The sequence below is a fragment of the Harpegnathos saltator genome, unplaced genomic scaffold, assembly GCF_003227715.2.
Source record: "Harpegnathos saltator strain DR-91 unplaced genomic scaffold, Hsal_v8.6 scaffold89, whole genome shotgun sequence".
Taxonomy (NCBI): domain Eukaryota; kingdom Metazoa; phylum Arthropoda; class Insecta; order Hymenoptera; family Formicidae; genus Harpegnathos; species Harpegnathos saltator.
The window spans coordinates 663,041-681,207 of NW_020230716.1; the positions used below are offsets into that span (position 1 = coordinate 663,041).

Consider the following 18,167-nt stretch of genomic DNA (forward strand, 5'->3'; position numbering starts at 1 on the left):
TTATATCGATTAGTTCTTTAGTTTTGTTTTTATCCCAATTAAAAAATGGAGCAGCAAGACGTGCACTTCAGACATATTTTATTGTATTATTCCCGAAAAGGCAAGAACGCATCGCAAGCACACAAGAAGTTATGTGCCGTATATGGGAATGAAGCCTTGAAAGAAAGGCAGTGTCAAAATTGGTTTGCCAGATTTCGTTCTCGTGATTTTTCACTGAAAAATGCTCAACGATCTGGCCGTCCAGTTGAAGTCGATGAGACCCATATCAAGGCCATTATCGATTCAGATCGTCATAGCACAACACGTGATATTGCAGAGAAGCTCAATATCGCATACATGCATTGAAAAAAATTTAAAAAAGCAAATTTAAAATTTTGAATTTTCATTCTTATTTAAAATCCGCAATCACTTAGTTGCCAACCCAACACATCACACACGTCACAAATTTTGATAGACACGGCCTGCGTTCCGAAATTCACTGCCAGTACTGAAAATATATAATTTGTCTCACGTATATTATAGAATTTTACTGCCAGCACTGAAAAATATATGTGACACAAATTATGTATTTTCAGTACTGGCAGTGAATTTCGGAACACACACCCTTGTACTCGGTTATGCACAATAGGGTCTTCTTGGGACGAAACCAATGTAGCAATATAGGATTATGGCTGCGTTCCAATATTCACTGCCAGTACTGAAGATACGTCATTTATGACATATATACTATATATTTTCAGTGCTAGCAATGAATACCGGAACGCAGCCTATACAGAAAAAGAAATGGAAAAAGATATAGTTCGGGCTCCACAAGAACTTCCAATATTGCATTTAGGTACGAGTATGATAAGCAGGGTACCCTATCATAGAACTCTCGTCGGAATCGATTCCGATCGGAATAATTCCGTTTCCCCTAGAAAAGACAATAGAAATCTAGGAAATAACGGAATAAATTCGATCGGAATCGATTCCGACGAGTTCCATAATAGGTACTCAGTTATACGCGTGACGTAAATTGACGCATACGCGGGAGGTGGGACTAAATGCCCTCAACACTATGCGCGCGCATAGCGCATTCATTTTCGGATGCCACTTAAGCATTTTGAAAATCACTGCTACACTCCCTATTCTCCTTCTTCTCAGTTTTGGTTCGTTGAAAATTGTTTCAAGTATACACCTTCAAAAATATTTATACGATTACATAAAAAACAGATACATTACGACGTTATTTAACAATAAGTTTATTTTCATTAATCATCGATAAAAGCTTCATGTATAAAACGCATCTGTACATTCGTAATATCATTGAAGATTACCGTTCAGTCTCCGAATACGAGTCGCGTACGAGTTCTTACGCGATTAAAATTAAAAATTCCATTCCTTTATTTTATTACATGTTCACACGCGGAAATATAGCAGTCTGCCGTCATTTATTTTAATGAAAAAAAGAAAAAAAATAGACATAACTGAGATTACTAGCTCTACCTCGATTTTTGCACAATTAAATCAATTCACATAAATTTACATATTATGTTTTTCCTTTTTTATAAAATGAATTTAGATTTCTTTTTCTAGAAAAACACGATAATATGTCGATCAATAAATTTATCTCTCCTAGCATGATAAATTCACCAGCAACCCTTGAATCACTTTTTGTAATGTGATACCGTTTAAAATCTTTCGACATTTAATATCATATAAGCATTGAACTTTTAAATAGAAAAGAATATCCGATGAGAGTTAGTTGCGCATTTTTAGTACTTCAAAACTCAGTTGCATCACTAATGTGTATTAAGTAAATTCATTTCAGCGAGTCACTGTCCTTTTTATATTACTTTATACAGATACGAAAAGAAATGTACCGAAGACCAAAATTAGTTAAGTTGAAAGTGAAATCGTTTTCAGAAACATTCAAAATATGTATAATTCCTTTTGTAAGATGCACATTCACTACTCGAATAATCACGACTTCGCAGAAATAATTTCTATTAGTGAATACAGGTGAATGCACCATAGCATGCACGGGTGCACGGATGCGCATTAAGAGACCATTTTACACAAATCCGTTAAAATTTCTAAACCGCTGAAGCACGGCATAAATGTAGTGACTTGCGCCGAGTATTTCCGACATCAGTCAGACACTCATACATTATGCACATGGTTTTATATGTGTACAATCTTTAATATCCATCCAACCGTATTACTACGGTATGTAGTTACAGATAGTAATGATCGTAAGAAAAATAGATTTCAGTAATTTGCACGATTGTACTATAATTATCATTAATCTCTCGCAATATTTGCTTGAATAGGAAATTATAAATTAGCAGGATACGCTCCTTGGTGGTAATGAAATATTTAGTTTTTACCATTACTATTCTAAGTGAAATTTTCATGTCATTTAAGTCAATGAGATTGCGAAAATATCAATATAAAAATTAACTAATAAAATATTTTACAAAATGAGATTAATAATGAGATATCTCGATTGTTTTTCGCCTTTTTGAGGTAAGATCAATGTGTAATGAAATATTTTATATGTTTCCACACATACACACACATATATATATATATATATGTATATATATATATATCAAGATTCTCATATATATATATGTATATGTGTATATATATATATATATATATATATAAAGATTCTCATATATATATATATATGAGAATCTTGATTTGATATAATAATCGAAATAAATACTGCCTCGGCACACAGAGAGAGAGAGAGAGAGAGAGTTACAAAATTCATGTCAATGCTTAAAATTTAAGAGAAGCAAGTTTTACATATTCAAATGTAACGAATTTAAAGTTTCTTAGGAAGTTGTTGCGGTACAGATTTCATTCTAATACGTGTAAACTAGAATCTATTTTTCTTACACATGATCGACTAAAATTTCCCATTTACGTCAATAATATATAAACAGTAGCAGTAATCGTATACTCTACGTATTTATCTATCTCGTGACGGGTCGCCATAAAAATGATATATATCTATGTCGTACAATATAATTCATATGGCTGGATCCTGCAGGAAGAGCCATTGCAAGACTATGATATCGCAATAGCTTTACCTGCGAAACTAGAGTAATCGCTTCAGTCGTAACAAACTAAAATGGCCTTCTTTAAGTCAGCATCAGCAAAAAGACAAAGCTTTGATATCATGATTTCTTTCTCAAGGGAAAGATTCTACCTGAGTGATGTCACCTCGGTGCAGTGAACTGATCTTTGGCTTAAGATTCCCTTATTGTAGGCTTTAGCTAATGCAAAGTGCAAATGAAAATTCAAACGCAATGGTATTGCGTACGTCGCGCGACACTTTTTATACTTGTAAAAGTCCTAAATTTCGTGTAAATGTTATTGGAGCGTGTCTCGTGTACAACGCTTAAAATGAGTCATCCATAGCTAGGTTGGCCGTTGATGAATTTCTGCTGTCGGGAGATTGCATCGCGACATAACGTCTTCGTAAGATTTCTTGCAAATCATTGCATGGGCTATTTTCACGCTTCACTCGTATAGGATGTCCACCTGGGGATCTATAAGAAGAGAATCAATATGATACAGCTTCGCTTTACTCAATTGATACAGTATCCTCTCGTGATGATAGACTACCTTGCAATTGGCCTTAATTTTACATTGTCAATATCACTCAGCATATTGCCCATTGATTTCTGTACATTTATTGTAGTCTTTCTGCGATCTTCAATTTTATGATCTTGCAAGCTAGCCCTTCTTGCAATATGCGGTGTTGTTGGTGGTGGTGGAAGTGGGGGTGGCAGAGGTGGTGGTACTGGCAAGGATTCACCATCATCTGCTCCATTGGGCAGAGATACAATAGACGCATCTACAATATAAACACATCTCTATAAATTCTCTTAATTATCCCCAGGTGTGACAGGATATATATCTCTTGTACATACGTTTGGACATTTTGTTGTTTTTTACAATAGTTGAGATTTGTTCCCTAAGTTCTTGCAACTCTTGCTCTAGAGCAAGCAATCGTACTTCAGATCCAAAACTAATTGGTTCTAATAGATCTGGTCTGCTGCCAGAAAGCCTGTTACAAAACTCAATTATAAAAAATGATATCATAAAATTTTGAGACCTATATTCAAAATAACAGAATTTATTATTATTTGACAAGACAAACTACTGACCTTACAGGACCATATCCATTAGTATTTGTATAATTGTTACTAGTATCCTCATTGATCATTGAACTTGTCATGGAGTGTAAAGGTGTTACGCTGACATATATTTTTGGTGGTGGCTTCAGTGGTAGAAAGGAACCGATCCTCCTCACGATACTTCTTCTTTTCCCATAGTACTTGATATCACCCATCTGAGCAGAAAACAATTTGTTCTATCTAACTAATATTGTATGTGATAGATTGATACAATAATACAATGGTTTAGAGAATTATATGTTATAGTAAAACCAGTTGAAACAAAATGAGTATGATCAAGATTTAGAATATGGTTGAGCATATTAAAACAAATACAGACAGAATCCTTGTATATGCAGTGATAACAAATATCTATTTTTAAATTGTATTATTACAAATGAATAAAATATTTAGCAGCCTAACTATGTACAATACATATTGTTATCTTCAAGCTTTTTAAACATCTGTGTCACTGCAAAATGTTAGTTCTCCATAGAATTTAATGTACATGTGTCAAGGTACGCGCAAAATAGACAACATAGAGGAATTGTCAAAAATCTTAACAAATAGTACGTTGTTGCATCACTAATTGATCAGTAACACATGGCAGATATACCAATTACCGTTTCATCGTACATTGGAGACAAATGGAATCCCTTACCTTCGCCACAATCAATTGCCACTATCCCGTAGATTCTGATCTATGTCGTAGGAATACCAGTGTAAGCTCGTAGTGCGTCTAAAATATTCGATAGCATCAGGTACATCAGGGTCATCCGAAATTCGAAATTAAAATAGCTCCGTTACATTGACGCAATGCCAATGACGACTAAAGACAGGTTGTCGTAAGTCCGAAGCGTGAGCTTATCGAGACACGTATATTCGAGCCTTGAACACGCGATTGCACGTTTGAGTGCTTTTATGACACGTTCCGATTTTGTGTACAATTTCTTCTGTCCAGACGTAACGATTTGCATATATCACTTTCGTTTATTTGTTACGTATATCGCTCGTTTCACCGTACAGAAACGAGGTTATAGAAAAGTGCAACCGACGTACTACTATTGTACTGACTACAGAGGGTGTCCCAGATCAAGTCGCTTCGTTGTTTCGATTGTAAATTCTTCAATTACTTTTGAATTGAATTTTTCTTCACAAAAATATAAAATGAGATATTACGTTTAATGAGAGAACAATGAACAAAGATTTGAACAAATGATATGATAGAAATTAATTCAACTTATAATACGCATATTGGAAATATATATACTGTTCTAGTACACTCTGTACATTTTGCTTCCTCTCTGCTACATTGTTGCTTTATATTCATACATCGTCAGATTATGTCAAGACTATGCCTATGGAATACCAATAAATTAAATTTCGCAATAAACATCCGAAAAATTTTAAGGCAATAATGTATATTAGATATAAATGCATTGATTTGTTATTTTATTGTACATTATTTTTTATATTTGATCAGTTGATATCAGTAATAAAAATTTGACTTAGAAAATGAACATATTTTTATATATATATATAGTATTTAGTAATTGAATTATAATCATGTTTATAATCTTTTAATTTCTTTTTTATTTCAACATGTACCTTAAAAAAAAAAAAAAGAAAAAGAAACAACCACTTACACATAGTGGTATATTAGGCAATATTCATATATACAATTAGACAACTTACAGAAAGGTATAATCATTTTAATGTACAATGTATCCGATAATATTCAGTTTGGCATCCATCAGCAAATTGTTAATCGACATCAAACAGCAGACTCGTTAGATACACATTATAGCGCTTCTATTTACAATTAATATATATAATATAGCATATAACATATACAGATGTTTATAACTGAAATGTGATATTAAAATCAATGTAGCTGTAAATATTTGGACACATTGTGTGCACATTATCTGACATTAATATTAAAGAACAAGTTCTTACACTATTACAAGAGAGATTAATGCTGTATTTCATAGAATGTATTCATGTATAACTGGTGTACAAGATCTCCCAAGTAAAAAAAATATAAAGCAGAAAGTTATCAAAAGGCCAAACTTATCCTTGATTATCTTTGCAACGCTATAATAAAGTTGACTTTATATAACACAGTATTTCTCTCTCTTTTCTTTCTCTCTCTCTCTCTCTTTCTTTCTTATACATTATATACACTGACATATCTCTCTATGTACACGTTTATGTACATTTAAGGCGTATATCTTAACCTACGGATCACAACTAAAATAATTTTCCGAATTGTTACATTATTTTATATTTAACGTATCATATTATCGTTCAATATCACTTTTAATGTGAATTTGAATATTGTTTAATATAAAATTGAAAATCAGCGGTTCGTTTCAAACATAACATATAATTCGGCATAAATTAGAATTATTTATCTAATAATATATGAAACGTTACGCAGAGTTGGCGGGATAAAGTTTCGTAAATTAATCTTTAATATCAAGAGAAAAAAATGAACATGCCTAGCCCTTCACAGTAGATTAAGAATTGCTTTGAACATGTCTACTTGTACACTAAATGTTATTTTAAACAGTAATGCAAGATAAACATATATTATCGTTAATAATGGCACATCTTTGGAGTAAAATGGTACAAAATGTCAAAAGAAGAATAATAACAATGTATCTATTCCGAGTTGTGATGTTACCAGTTTGTATATCACTAAATATTAGTGCTTATGCTCTTTTCATAGATTTACAGTCATATAATACAATTATGTTACATAGAAGTTATAGAATAGACTCATCGCGAAACATATATAAATTTGTTTCTGTGGAAGAAATAATATACCGTTACCATACGCTTTAACATATAGATCATGCTACAATATACGAAATGTACATCTGTGTTTTAGCGCCCTGTTCAGAATATATCTTCACAACCACTTTAACACACATGTGTTGTACAGGCTATGTTCATGTACTTATTTATACATTTTATAGTAACATCACCGTTTTTTCCCTGGAATAATAAATCGAAATAGATTTTTTCGTAAGCACCAGTTTAGAATCCAGGAAATCCCTCTATACAGTTACAACATATAAGTATCGTTACAATCTGACGACCTTAATTTTTTTTTAATCCACTTTAAATTATTGACAATTCATGACAATAGTCGAAGGAGAAAATAGTTTCTTAGTATAATTTACAAAACATTATTAAGCTCTATAAATGTATATGTATGTACACACATATTTTCAAATCTAACTCTGATGTTTCGTGCATTGTGCCGTAAATGTAATACTGAACTCTGTATTTAAACTCTGTCACGAATTGTACATATTTTAAAGTGAGCTTAACCAAATAACTGGAGCATTTCGCTAGAATATCTTGTATTTATAAAAGTCATTAAAGTTCACTGCACACACATCTGGATCACAGTGCAAAAATATCAGTTGCAGTGCAGATAGCCTTATGGCCGTTGGAAATCGATATTCTGTTTTTGCATAATAATTATAATTTGACCTAAATTTCAAAAGCTATTGTTATAATTCATCGTCGATATGTTTGGCTGTATGGGTTTTTGGTTTAGCTTCTTTATCTTTGTCTATATTTATATATTTTTTCTCATATTTTAATTCACTTGATTCTACGGCACTATGTTGCGGCTCTGAAACTTGTGAGTCTTTACGAAATTCTGTAAAGTCTTTCTCCTCATTGACAGCCCATATAGGTCTTTTAAATTCTTTTAACAAATCAGTAGGTACGATTTCACTTTCAACTACATTTTTCTGCTTAGACAATTTCGCCTTTGAATCAGTTTTCTGTTTGTGCTGCGTGTCACTGATATCTTTTCGAATTTCTTGCAATAACACGTTTTCTTCATCGGTAGAGGTTATTCCTATATTAGAGGCTTTCATATTTACTGTAGAGTCTGCGAACTTTTCCTTCTGCCCGTCTTTAACAACTGTTTCCTCGATTTTTACATTTGCTGATTTTGTTGTTCGCAAAAAGTCTATTTCTTCCTTGAGAGAATTTCGGGCTCTACTCTTCCTATCTTCTCCTTTACTTTGATTCAGAGGGGAGTGCAAAGTAATTTCACTCTTACCAGAATTTTTATCTTTTTTACCTTCTGTCACCGCGTTCTTCGTTACATCGCTCGTACCTTCATATTTGTGTAGAATATTTTGCGCGGAATGTTTAATTGCTTTCCCTATTTCTGTCAGTATAAAATATTCGAAATCCTCCAGTTTTTCGATATCCAATTCTCTGCCTTTCTTTAGGATCCTCATATTTTGATCCAAAACCTTGATATTTCTACCTTTAAGTTCCGATTTGCCACTACTACAGTCGCTTATAAATTCCGCAACCGCTAAATCATCCTCTCTGGTTTTCCCGAGTAAATTTTCCCCTTTATCCACGTTTTTCAAGTTCTTTTGTAGATCAGCAATCAGTATGTCGTAATATGAACTGTCTTCTTCTCCCGTTTTCTCCAGATGCTTTTGCACTCCGTCAATTAATATTTCTTGATATGTAATATGTACCTCTGCATGAATGTGATCTAAAAAGGCGATGTGTTGGCTAACGATCTCATCTTCTTCGTCAAATAGATCCGCTAGCAAGTGACGTAAGAATGAGTAATTTTCCACCTGTGCGATGCCGGATTCCGAAAGTTTGAGCAACTGTTCCATATCAGGTTTTACCGATTTCATGTTTTTCAATTTCGTAGCCACAGTCTTTAAATTTAGCACCATGGTGTCCATGTTTGTAAGCAGATATTGTTTCAACAGTTTCTGTTTCGTCAGTTCTAGTAATTGTCCCATCTTCCTAATAGACGAATTAGGCGCGACCACTAGCAATTCGCTCAAGAACCAGCGAACTTTGTACGACAGCGACGTTTTAGTCAGCACACCTCGTGCCTTGTTCACCCAGTTGTAGTAGCTTTCCAAAATGAAACTCCTAATTCGTATACCCTTATTTTGCTTACTATTCAGGAATATCTGATTGACAAACACTTCCTTTAACTGATGCCACAAGATTTCTACCGGGGTAGAAACTGGCCTTAAGATAATAATTGCATCCTCGGACGGTGCGGTAATTCTTACTTCACCACCAAGTGAATCTTTGATGATTTCCGCGTGAAAGTAATGAAAGTCAATAGTATCCTCTTGATATTCTTGCGATTCCACCACAGGAATCGTAATATCCATATTAGATCCTGTGGTTGTCGCCTATAAACACACAGAATTTCAATGTTTCTCACAAGTTTCTTACAAAATAGGCGATAATTTTCGCGAATGTAAATTCAGAAACCAACAGACCTGTGGCGTCAGATGTCGGCTAAGAAATGATCTTAATGATCCTTTCACACGTTCGAACAGCGACAAATCCGTAGGTGCTTTAAGCTGGACTTCTTCTTTCGAAGAATATATTCCTACAATTGACAAAAGCGTAATAAAATTAACGTTATTATTTTATGTGTTTTATATATATATCATTATATGATCTACTTATTGTCCTTATTACCAAGTGTGACAGTAAGATCGCCATTCGCTGTGTTAATGGCCTTCATTAACTCTGCCGCTTCCGTGAAAAATAGAAACACGACGGGTATTGTGACGTCATCCACATCTTTCCCATCACCGGACATTGCAAACATGGGCGATGTTGCTGCACTCGAGCCAGCAACATTATCCAAAACTATCCCAGCAAGCGCACCAGCTTGTTGAATTCTTCGCGCCTAAGATTATATACAGAAAGTAGAGTTAACAAAATATAAAAAATCAGTTTAAAAGATGAAATTTTCTGTGAAAAGCAAGCATACCTTTTCTATAAACATGCAATTCCCACGATCCATGATTACTATCTTTCCTGCTAGTTTGTCCGCGTTGAGCAGCTCGGTGCAAGCTGCGGGCGGATACGTGAATATCACTTTTCCAGTAATCTTATCGAAGCTCTGCAGTTCAGGGCCAAATTGTGCCGGTCCAGCTAGTAGTGTAACTTTCTCCGGCGGGTCCGTTTTAGGTTTCACAAACGTCACTGTTTGCGGCTTAGTTTCTGGCTGTTGTGTTTGCATTTTACTCAGTTCGACCATTTCCTGCATGAACAGTAATCCTTCCTCCGAATCTTGCGGTGTTTTTGCCTATTAAAAAAAAAAAAAAAAAGAAAAAAAGGAAAAGAAAAAACGATGTGCGGTGACTTATTGCAGAACGAAATAACAATAAAATAATAGAGGCAAATTTTATATGATGCAAATTTCATATAACAAATTAGTTACATTAGAAAACGTGTGCAAAAGTTGAACCCGCCCATCTGCTAGTGTTAAAGTCGTTATTCCCATATCACTCAACATTTTCAGGTGTTCCAGGTTATTGGCCTACGGAAAAAAATTACTTTCTTAAGTATCAATTATTTTATTAAGACAAACGCGTGAATATCTTTGAAATATACCTGAAATTGCGACGCGCTTAATCTTCGTTTGAGCGACCGCCTTGGGCAAACATCCTCGACCATATTTCTCAGAGGTTGTCTCACCGATGCGGGAAACAAATGCAAACTATTTGGACAAGTACGGTCGAATTCGTCCACGTGTACGATATCGCGTTCGAAATCCTGCTTAATTGAAACGTCAAATATTCAATTCGGCAATGATTTTGATGTCACATCCATGTATCATGCTGATACACTTACAGATGAGATATTTGTCCGTATGGAAGCAAGTGTGAGTGGCAGTAAATGACCCTCGGTGGTAAAGATGAATTCATCCAAATCTAAAAAGAGTTCTCCTGGCTCCGTAAATAATAGAAATAAGTACTTGAAAGTCTCAGATAATACAAAACTATCCATTGTATCATCGTGCTTGTTAGTTCTAACATCTGATACGGCTGCGTAACCGCACGGCACTCTCGCATACGTTTGCAGACTCTTGAGTACTTTACGGCCGACTCCTAAGTAATAATGATCGCCTGTAGCACGGTATAGAAAATAGGTCGATTCTAAGAATTCTGGTCTTAATGGATGATGTCCCCAATGAACCTATTTGAAATAAATATATATATATATATATACATATATATTACAAAGATACATATAAATTGAATGGAGGGGAGGAAAAAACACATTTCATACATACCCTTATACATTATATAGAGTCCGGTCATAATGTTTAAATAATGTACCTGAAAATCGGTGGTAAACGCTTCTGGTATAAAGTTGTGTCTTTGCATAACTTGATACAGCATCTCGTGTGTTTCTACGGCAGGTTTGATGTCACCTTTAAGAACCTGAAGGAAATAACGTTAGATGAGCGATTTCTCCGTTATTAATTAAGAGTTACTAATATACCTGCAGACCTGGCCAAAAGGCCAATAAAGCGTCCATGAAATTTTTAGAGTTGGTGTTTGGTCTATGCATGTGCACATCCAATAACATAGGTCCTTGACTAACGTACTTCATTACAGCTTGGTAGTGTTTGTTGAAACGTCCTAGGTATTTTTCATCGCCTGCAAACCAAACCCGAGATATAACCCGAGATTATAGACGTTTTCTTGATAATATATATAAAAATAGTAAAAAATGACTGTATATATATATATATATATACAGAGATATAGATCATTACCGAGTAGGATATACGCCTTGAGACAATATTCGTAGTAAGAATCTATACCAGCACCGACCCCGGAATCTCTTCGTACCCAATCTCCAGAGTTTACATTCAGTACAGATCCCATCAGATCTGTACCGCGGTGCCTCATTCGCCATAGGACGTCCATAGCTTTCTGTGCTTTCTCCTAGAGAGATAATTGAACTATTTTAGTACTAATTACTTTAATTAGCCTAGAGTACATATACTGCGTTTAGCAGTTTCGTATCCGTAGAATAGTTTACCTCGAAAATCGATTCTCCCGTTAACCGCGATAAAGCAGCCATTTCTAATATCATGCTACCTGCACAGGCAGTACAAGTCTCTCTTGATACTTCCATAGGAACTCCTCTCATACCATGTTTTAGATTGATCTGTGGAATATGTAAATGTTTCTATAATTGGTAAAATGTTAAGGAATCTGTAGTATTTATTATCTGTCATAACATATGTTAATGTACAAACCAAGAACACTGTATATGTTAATGTTTAAACTAATAACATCGTGCATTATAGATAATCACCCTGCCGTAAGGTATTCCAGTAGTTGTATTAAATGCTGGTAAAAATCGGTATCCTAAATCTTTAGCTAAATCTAGAAGCTCTCCTCTATACCATGGCATTATGTCAGCTCGCTGTTGCAGGTATTCAGCTAATATATGACCACTAAGAAGACCTCTGTTGATAATAATATGTGATGAACATAAAATATATGATTACAAAAATGCTCATAAATATATCTTACACACGCATATAACTTTTGTCTTAATTAGCACAATTTTACTCACCCCAGCATCCTAATATTTGTTTCAAACAAAGAAACAATAACATCTGTATCAAAGCTTACATCTCTAGCAACAAGTTTGACTGCATTTTCAAATTCTTCCAAATCTCCCAATACCTGTAATGTATAAAAATATTCACATTTGGTTCTTTTAGAATACTTGCAGTATATTAAATGATTATTTTTTATCAAACTTACCACTAATGTATCTAGGGTATCCACCAAAGTAAGTGAAAAACTATAAAATTACAGCATATAAATATTTATTAAAGAATGGATTATAATCAAAATAAAAGTATAAAAGATAGGACATAGGAATTCTCCTGTATAATTTGATTACTCTTTCTTACTTTCCCAGTGTAGAATCTATATCACCCCTATTTGGCTCTGATCCTCTATATCGTCCTTTGCAGCTTAATGGCATCAATTCATCGGCAGGATACGCATTATCCTTAAAAAGGACCATAAAAATTATCATTTCTATATTGAATAATATTAATAACACAATTACAAAATAAGTATATAGTGTTTATTTCTTACCATATATGCGTTGTATGCATGATAAAACATATCCCTTGCTTCTTCCCTGTAACATAGAATAGAGCAGGCGTAAAAAATTGTATTACCAATTGGTATAGGTGATACTTTGCATAATAGACGGTACAAACTTTAAAGCTTCTCTCTCCTCCTTGTTCATATATTCTAAGGGGTCGTCTTCGGACATAGCCCATAATGCCTGTATGCTACATCCCAAGAACAGCAACCCCCAAATAAGAGTGTCGCAAGCCATTGTTTGCTAAAAAAAATAAATCCCCTTTTTGTCAAGATCTCACTTTGGTAATAGTACACATGGTCCACCGCAATTCTCCTCAAATCAATTCATCTCATGCCAACAATCTTCATTATCATAAAAAAAAAAAAAAAAGTACAATTCGGAGCGGTTTCGAAGACACACGCTACGGAGTTCTCTCTACATCAGATTTTTCTACTTCCTCCTTCTCTCCCTACGCGCGAAATATATCACTGTTTTTTTTAAATCGATGACACACATCACACGAAAAACAAATGCGTTCTATGTCTCACACACACGATCACGATCTTATCGCTACAGCCAGGTGGCAAGACGTGTTCGCTGTGCGATCGTAAGGACGAATCATAATTCTCAGCAAATCGCGGTCGTAAACGGTATTTCACAGATCGGCAGATCCTTCCGCGAGCTCGTTCTCTCCCTGTCTCTCGCGTCGTATCCGAGATGAATTTCGGCGACGCGTCAAGAGTGGTTAGAATCCAAGTAGTGAACGGTAAGGATCGCGCGCGCGATCCAAGGGAGTACCGTTCTCGTCGTCGGCAGAGATAAACAATGGACGGTAGGGACAGCTGATTGCGTATTTTCATCAAGGCCAGATGATGTGGCCACAGTCAGTTCGCCGAGACGGTTTTCCACTTTGTAGAGCGACATACGCGAGTTTCACCATATGTTCCGCGCGCGGTGAACCCGTCCCCGTCCCCGTTCACATTCCCGTTCTCGCCCTCTCTCGTTCCCGACACTCCCGACTTCCGCCTGATTTCGCACCGCCAACGAACGGGCTACCGATAAACTGTCGACGTCAACTGCTTCGCGGCGAACGGCGGCGATCTCTCCGCATCTGACATGATTATCGCCGTTCGGTATTATCTCTGACCAATCTGCCGAGGCGAATGCGACTAGAACGGGAACAGTCACGTGACTGTCAGCCACTTTGCCACGAACCGCGGACCGCGAGATTTTTTTTCGGAAATGTCGCGATTATTTTGTCATTTTTGTCTTTACTAATCGATATTCGGTTCGGCCAAATCGCGCTCGTTATCCAAATCGTAATGCATTTTCGGCACGATGCACGCGTCGGCTAAAAAAAGAGTTCTCAAGCGCAGACGCTTGCTGAAAATAGCGAATAAGTTGAAGCAGAAAACATGTTGATCGTCTATTATCGATATATACGATCGTCCTGTCAATTATCGCGCTTTCATTGACAAATTTCCAAGTGCAAACATCACATAGACAGAAGAGCGTATGCTAAAAATAATTGATTTACAGTCTGACCTGTTTACTCAATTATCAATCTGTCAGACGCGGCATACGATCCGTGATATTTCGCAAACGTTTAAAAACGAACAGAAATGCTCGAACTGAAATGGAATTACCAATCGAATAGACAACTTCCGCCGATCTTCAAAAAGATCATTTTGTACATACACACACATGTACATGTGTATACATCATTATTTTGTTTTAGAAGAATAATATTAAATTTATAGGGAATACGCATTTTCGATGCGCGCAAGAGCAGTACGTATCACGGTGGTGTCGTTAGCGTTGCGTAGTGTCGCGCACGTTTATCCTTCTGTGTTGTGTTGTTGTGTTGAATAAGTAACTTTGCCGTTGTCGATTGTTGATTATTGAGCAACATGAAGCTTCTCACGCACAATATGTTAACGTCTAAATGTCTGAAGGGTGTGACGGTCGGTTATCCTCTGAAAATCATCGTAAGTTATCCTTCGATGCTCTCCAGAAGGGTGAGGTTGAGGTTAATTTTTCTATTGTAACTGAGGATAATGTTCGGTGTTTGAATTGATTGAGATACTTTTTGCTCTTTAGAGGGTAATTCTTAAGAGTTTATAATCGTAACAAGTCGTAATTTAATGATGGTAATTTATTTAGAAAGTAAAGAAGATTAATCTAATTTAGATCAAAGATTTTAGAGAAAGGTTGGCTTGATAGAAAGGTTATGAGCTATAATAATGTGTACAAACGGTCGGCACATGTATTTATCGCTGAATACTATCTTTTTGTTCTGATCAACTATACCTCATACATTATCTCATGGAGTATTATATTCTACTGTAGTACGAAATCAAAACAAAAACAAATAATTAAAAAACATTTACAGGCGAGGGATATCAGGGTATCTGAAGTAGACTTTAATTCAGATTTTATCGCTAGGATAATCCCAAAATTAGACTGGACAGTGCTGTGGAAAGCTGCAGAGAGTGTAAGTCTCAAGGATGTCTTGTAGTTAAAATATGACAAATATAATATGAAGTGATTTCATGATATGTTGTTAAACGTATTGTTACAGATAGGACATGTTGGCGAATTACCTCAAATTTTAATAGAGGATTTTGAGACGAATGAAGACTTTTTGAGAAAAGCTCATCATGTTTTATTGGAGGTTGAAGTTATTAATGGAGATTTATTGTGTCCAGAATCTGGCAGAAAATTTCCTATCAACGATGGAATCCCAAATATGCTTTTACATGAACATGAGGTTTAAATAAAGGATATTAAATAACTTCTAAATATTAATACATCATTATTTCTTTAACTGAGACTGTTACATAGTTAATATGTAACTCCATTATGATTTATGTTAATTTTTTTTTCTTTTTTCATACTAATCGGTGTTTGATAACAACGAAAAAAAGACTACTAGATATGAAATAATTTAGCATAAATGAGTTTATAGAATTTATATTCATATCTGTGTGACAAAAGGCTCAAAATAATTTATAAAATATATTATAAATACTATATATGTGACATTGTTGATATATATTCTTTAATATGTTAGAGTGATTTCATAATACCATGAGCCAATGATATTACAAGTTTCAGCAAGAAGGATTACTATGGTCAAAACTGTTTGTTTATTTAGACAAGCAGTTTGCCTTATTTGTCTGGCCTATATCATGTATAACTTACAGATTGGTAGCTCTTAATATAGGTGACTTAATTAAGTTAAATTGTTGCATTTGTAATATGATTATAGATATTTTATTGCACAGATATGTCTAGAGACAATGGGATACAACTTCTCTTGTATCGTTTGCAATACTTAACATACAACATTTTTTATTTACATCACGTTTATATTGCTACTTAGATAATTCGCCAGGGTATCATTTACTCCATTATCCGAGTGCGACGTTCTAAGAATGTAACATTTTGATACGATTGTTTTTCATCAGCTATAAAGCATAGCAAATCATTGTAGCAATATTACAGTGAAATACATTAAATTATAAGTAGAATAGATATATGTTTTCTTTGGATAATAGATGATACTGATTAATATATGAAAAATATGCTTATTGACAAAATATTTACGCATGTATGTAAGACAATTGCCTTGGAACCACTGGTTTAAATTTTAATTATGAAGCAGCCGGAGTTACTTGTATCTCCGCGTGTAAAGGATTACAATAACTTATTAATGCGAGACGACATTCCGTTGAGATTGATTTCTTAAAATAGATATGTAATAGCACAAAATGACATCTATTGCGCAAAACCCTTTATAACACTTAATTCTTTATCTAATACACAGTAATAAAATAAATATTAAATTTTGTCTTTGCTTTGCAAATAAAACGTTTCCTATAAGACATTGAATAGACGAATATGAATTGAGATATTAAAAATATAACTACCGTTATTCGTTTTGACACACATTTTAAATGTAGAAGTCTAACATTGGTAAATAATGCTTTCTCTAATACATGTAAACAGATAGATTCGAGAAGATGTTTTTAATTGAAAATGACTAATATTAGAGAAGGACGTGTGTATTCTACTTGTATATATTAGTTTTCTGTACCAATGGCAATGTTCAAAATATAGTCAAAATATATTACTTTATTCCTTGTAATTTCTTCAAGAGTCAAAAAGCTATAAAAATAGCTCTCAACTAACATTTCAGCCACAGCCCATCTGTTATTAACGTTTTAATTGTATCTTAAGTATTCGTAAAAGGCTGGATTATTCTTGAATCAAGCTATGAAAATATTTCTGTACATTAATTTGACTATAGCATATATAAATATTAATTTTCACATTATAGTTTACTATTAGAAACCTTATTTTGGTTACGGCCCATTCTGCATACTAATGGAGATTTTGCTGCATTAGAGATATGCAAGTTTCCTACTATAATACTTTGCTTTACCTGTTTTACAATGCAAGCTCATAAAACATATCTCTAAATATACGTCCATCTATTGGAATTTCTTTTATACCTATGTTTCATTAAAATATATTCTAATACTGTATGTATATTGGCTTCAGATTTCAGATAAAATCTTTACTTTGAATATGACTACTATATAGTCAAAAAAGGAAGTCCATTTCGTAGTATTTTTCAGGAATTTATCAATATTAAAATGTATGTTAAAGCTATCATGATATATGAGATTATCATTCAACGAAACATTATTTTTCTTTAACTTTAACATCTTATTAGCAACAAAGTTTTATATTACAAAATTGATAAAACGTTATTGAACGGAAGAATACATCAATTTTATTAACAATTTTGTGTATTTTAATACTGATAAATTCCTCGGAACAGTACATAATTACTTATTCGATAAAATCAACGTATATTATGCGTATTTAAAGAAATATTAATACTGCAGAGTACTTTCATTACACTAACGAGCACATGTAAAATTATTACCAATTACTAGGACTTGTAAGTTAATGATCCCCGAAATCGTTTCAAAGTATTATCGATGGTCAGAAGTGGCCGCACAGATATACTTGAAA

The 18,167-nt window shown here is 34.3% G+C and overlaps 3 protein-coding genes across 4 annotated transcripts; 1 reads left to right on the plus strand and 2 right to left on the minus strand.

The window, feature by feature from the left end:
* Positions 1-2,682: 2,682 nt before the first annotated feature.
* On the minus strand, positions 2,683-5,262 carry LOC105181864 (mitochondrial fission regulator 2). The gene is made up of 5 exons (XM_011138915.3): positions 4,837-5,262; positions 4,167-4,351; positions 3,930-4,066; positions 3,622-3,853; positions 2,683-3,545 (listed from the first exon to the last, which is right to left on the minus strand). Exons 2-5 carry the CDS (start codon positions 4,349-4,351, stop codon positions 3,395-3,397), a joined length of 705 nt encoding a protein of 234 aa, XP_011137217.1. The 5' UTR covers positions 4,837-5,262; the 3' UTR covers positions 2,683-3,394.
* A 604-nt stretch (positions 5,263-5,866) lies between these two features.
* Edem2 (ER degradation enhancer, mannosidase alpha-like 2) lies at positions 5,867-13,717 on the minus strand. Of its 2 annotated transcripts, none has more exons than XM_011138909.3 (17): positions 13,255-13,717; positions 13,127-13,172; positions 12,937-13,037; positions 12,785-12,824; positions 12,591-12,703; positions 12,327-12,480; positions 12,048-12,176; positions 11,779-11,950; positions 11,502-11,659; positions 11,336-11,440; positions 10,848-11,192; positions 10,608-10,772; positions 10,435-10,533; positions 9,982-10,299; positions 9,684-9,897; positions 9,479-9,591; positions 5,867-9,388 (listed from the first exon to the last, which is right to left on the minus strand). In XM_011138909.3, exons 1-17 carry the CDS (start codon positions 13,374-13,376, stop codon positions 7,703-7,705), a joined length of 4,080 nt encoding a protein of 1,359 aa, XP_011137211.1. In that variant the 5' UTR covers positions 13,377-13,717; the 3' UTR covers positions 5,867-7,702. The 2 variants fall into 2 exon arrangements, with proteins under 2 accessions (XP_011137211.1, XP_011137212.1); XM_011138910.3 differs by having other exon boundaries at positions 7,703-9,388; positions 10,608-10,769; positions 13,255-13,376.
* A 76-nt stretch (positions 13,718-13,793) lies between these two features.
* Trmt112 (tRNA methyltransferase subunit 11-2) lies at positions 13,794-15,923 on the plus strand. Its single transcript, XM_011138912.3, has 4 exons — positions 13,794-13,953; positions 14,882-15,109; positions 15,514-15,615; positions 15,703-15,923. The coding sequence occupies exons 2-4, from the start codon at positions 15,032-15,034 to the stop codon at positions 15,895-15,897; spliced, it is 375 nt and encodes a 124-aa protein (XP_011137214.1). The 5' UTR covers positions 13,794-13,953; positions 14,882-15,031; the 3' UTR covers positions 15,898-15,923.
* The last annotated feature ends 2,244 nt before the right edge of the window (positions 15,924-18,167 follow it).

Bases quoted from the DNA above. Each gene is read 5' to 3' on its own strand.
- Trmt112 (XM_011138912.3), top strand. From the start codon at position 15,032: ATGAAGCTTCTCACGCACAATATGTTAACGTCTAAATGTCTGAAGGGT. The intron at 15,110-15,513 runs GTAAGTTATCCT...AAACATTTACAG, and splicing joins GTTATCCTCTGAAAATCATC to GCGAGGGATATCAGGGTATC. The intron at 15,616-15,702 runs GTAAGTCTCAAG...GTATTGTTACAG, and splicing joins TGTGGAAAGCTGCAGAGAGT to ATAGGACATGTTGGCGAATT.
- Edem2 (XM_011138909.3), bottom strand. From the start codon at position 13,376: ATGGCTTGCGACACTCTTATTTGGGGGTTGCTGTTCTTGGGATGTAGC. The intron at 11,951-12,047 runs GTAAACTATTCT...TTATCTCTCTAG, and splicing joins CGGGAGAATCGATTTTCGAG to GAGAAAGCACAGAAAGCTAT. The intron at 9,898-9,981 runs GTATGCTTGCTT...ATATAATCTTAG, and splicing joins ATTGCATGTTTATAGAAAAG to GCGCGAAGAATTCAACAAGC.
- LOC105181864 (XM_011138915.3), bottom strand. From the start codon at position 4,351: ATGGGTGATATCAAGTACTATGGGAAAAGAAGAAGTATCGTGAGGAGG. The intron at 4,067-4,166 runs GTCAGTAGTTTG...GTTTTGTAACAG, and splicing joins AATGGATATGGTCCTGTAAG to GCTTTCTGGCAGCAGACCAG. The intron at 3,854-3,929 runs GTATGTACAAGA...TTTATATTGTAG, and splicing joins AAACAACAAAATGTCCAAAC to ATGCGTCTATTGTATCTCTG.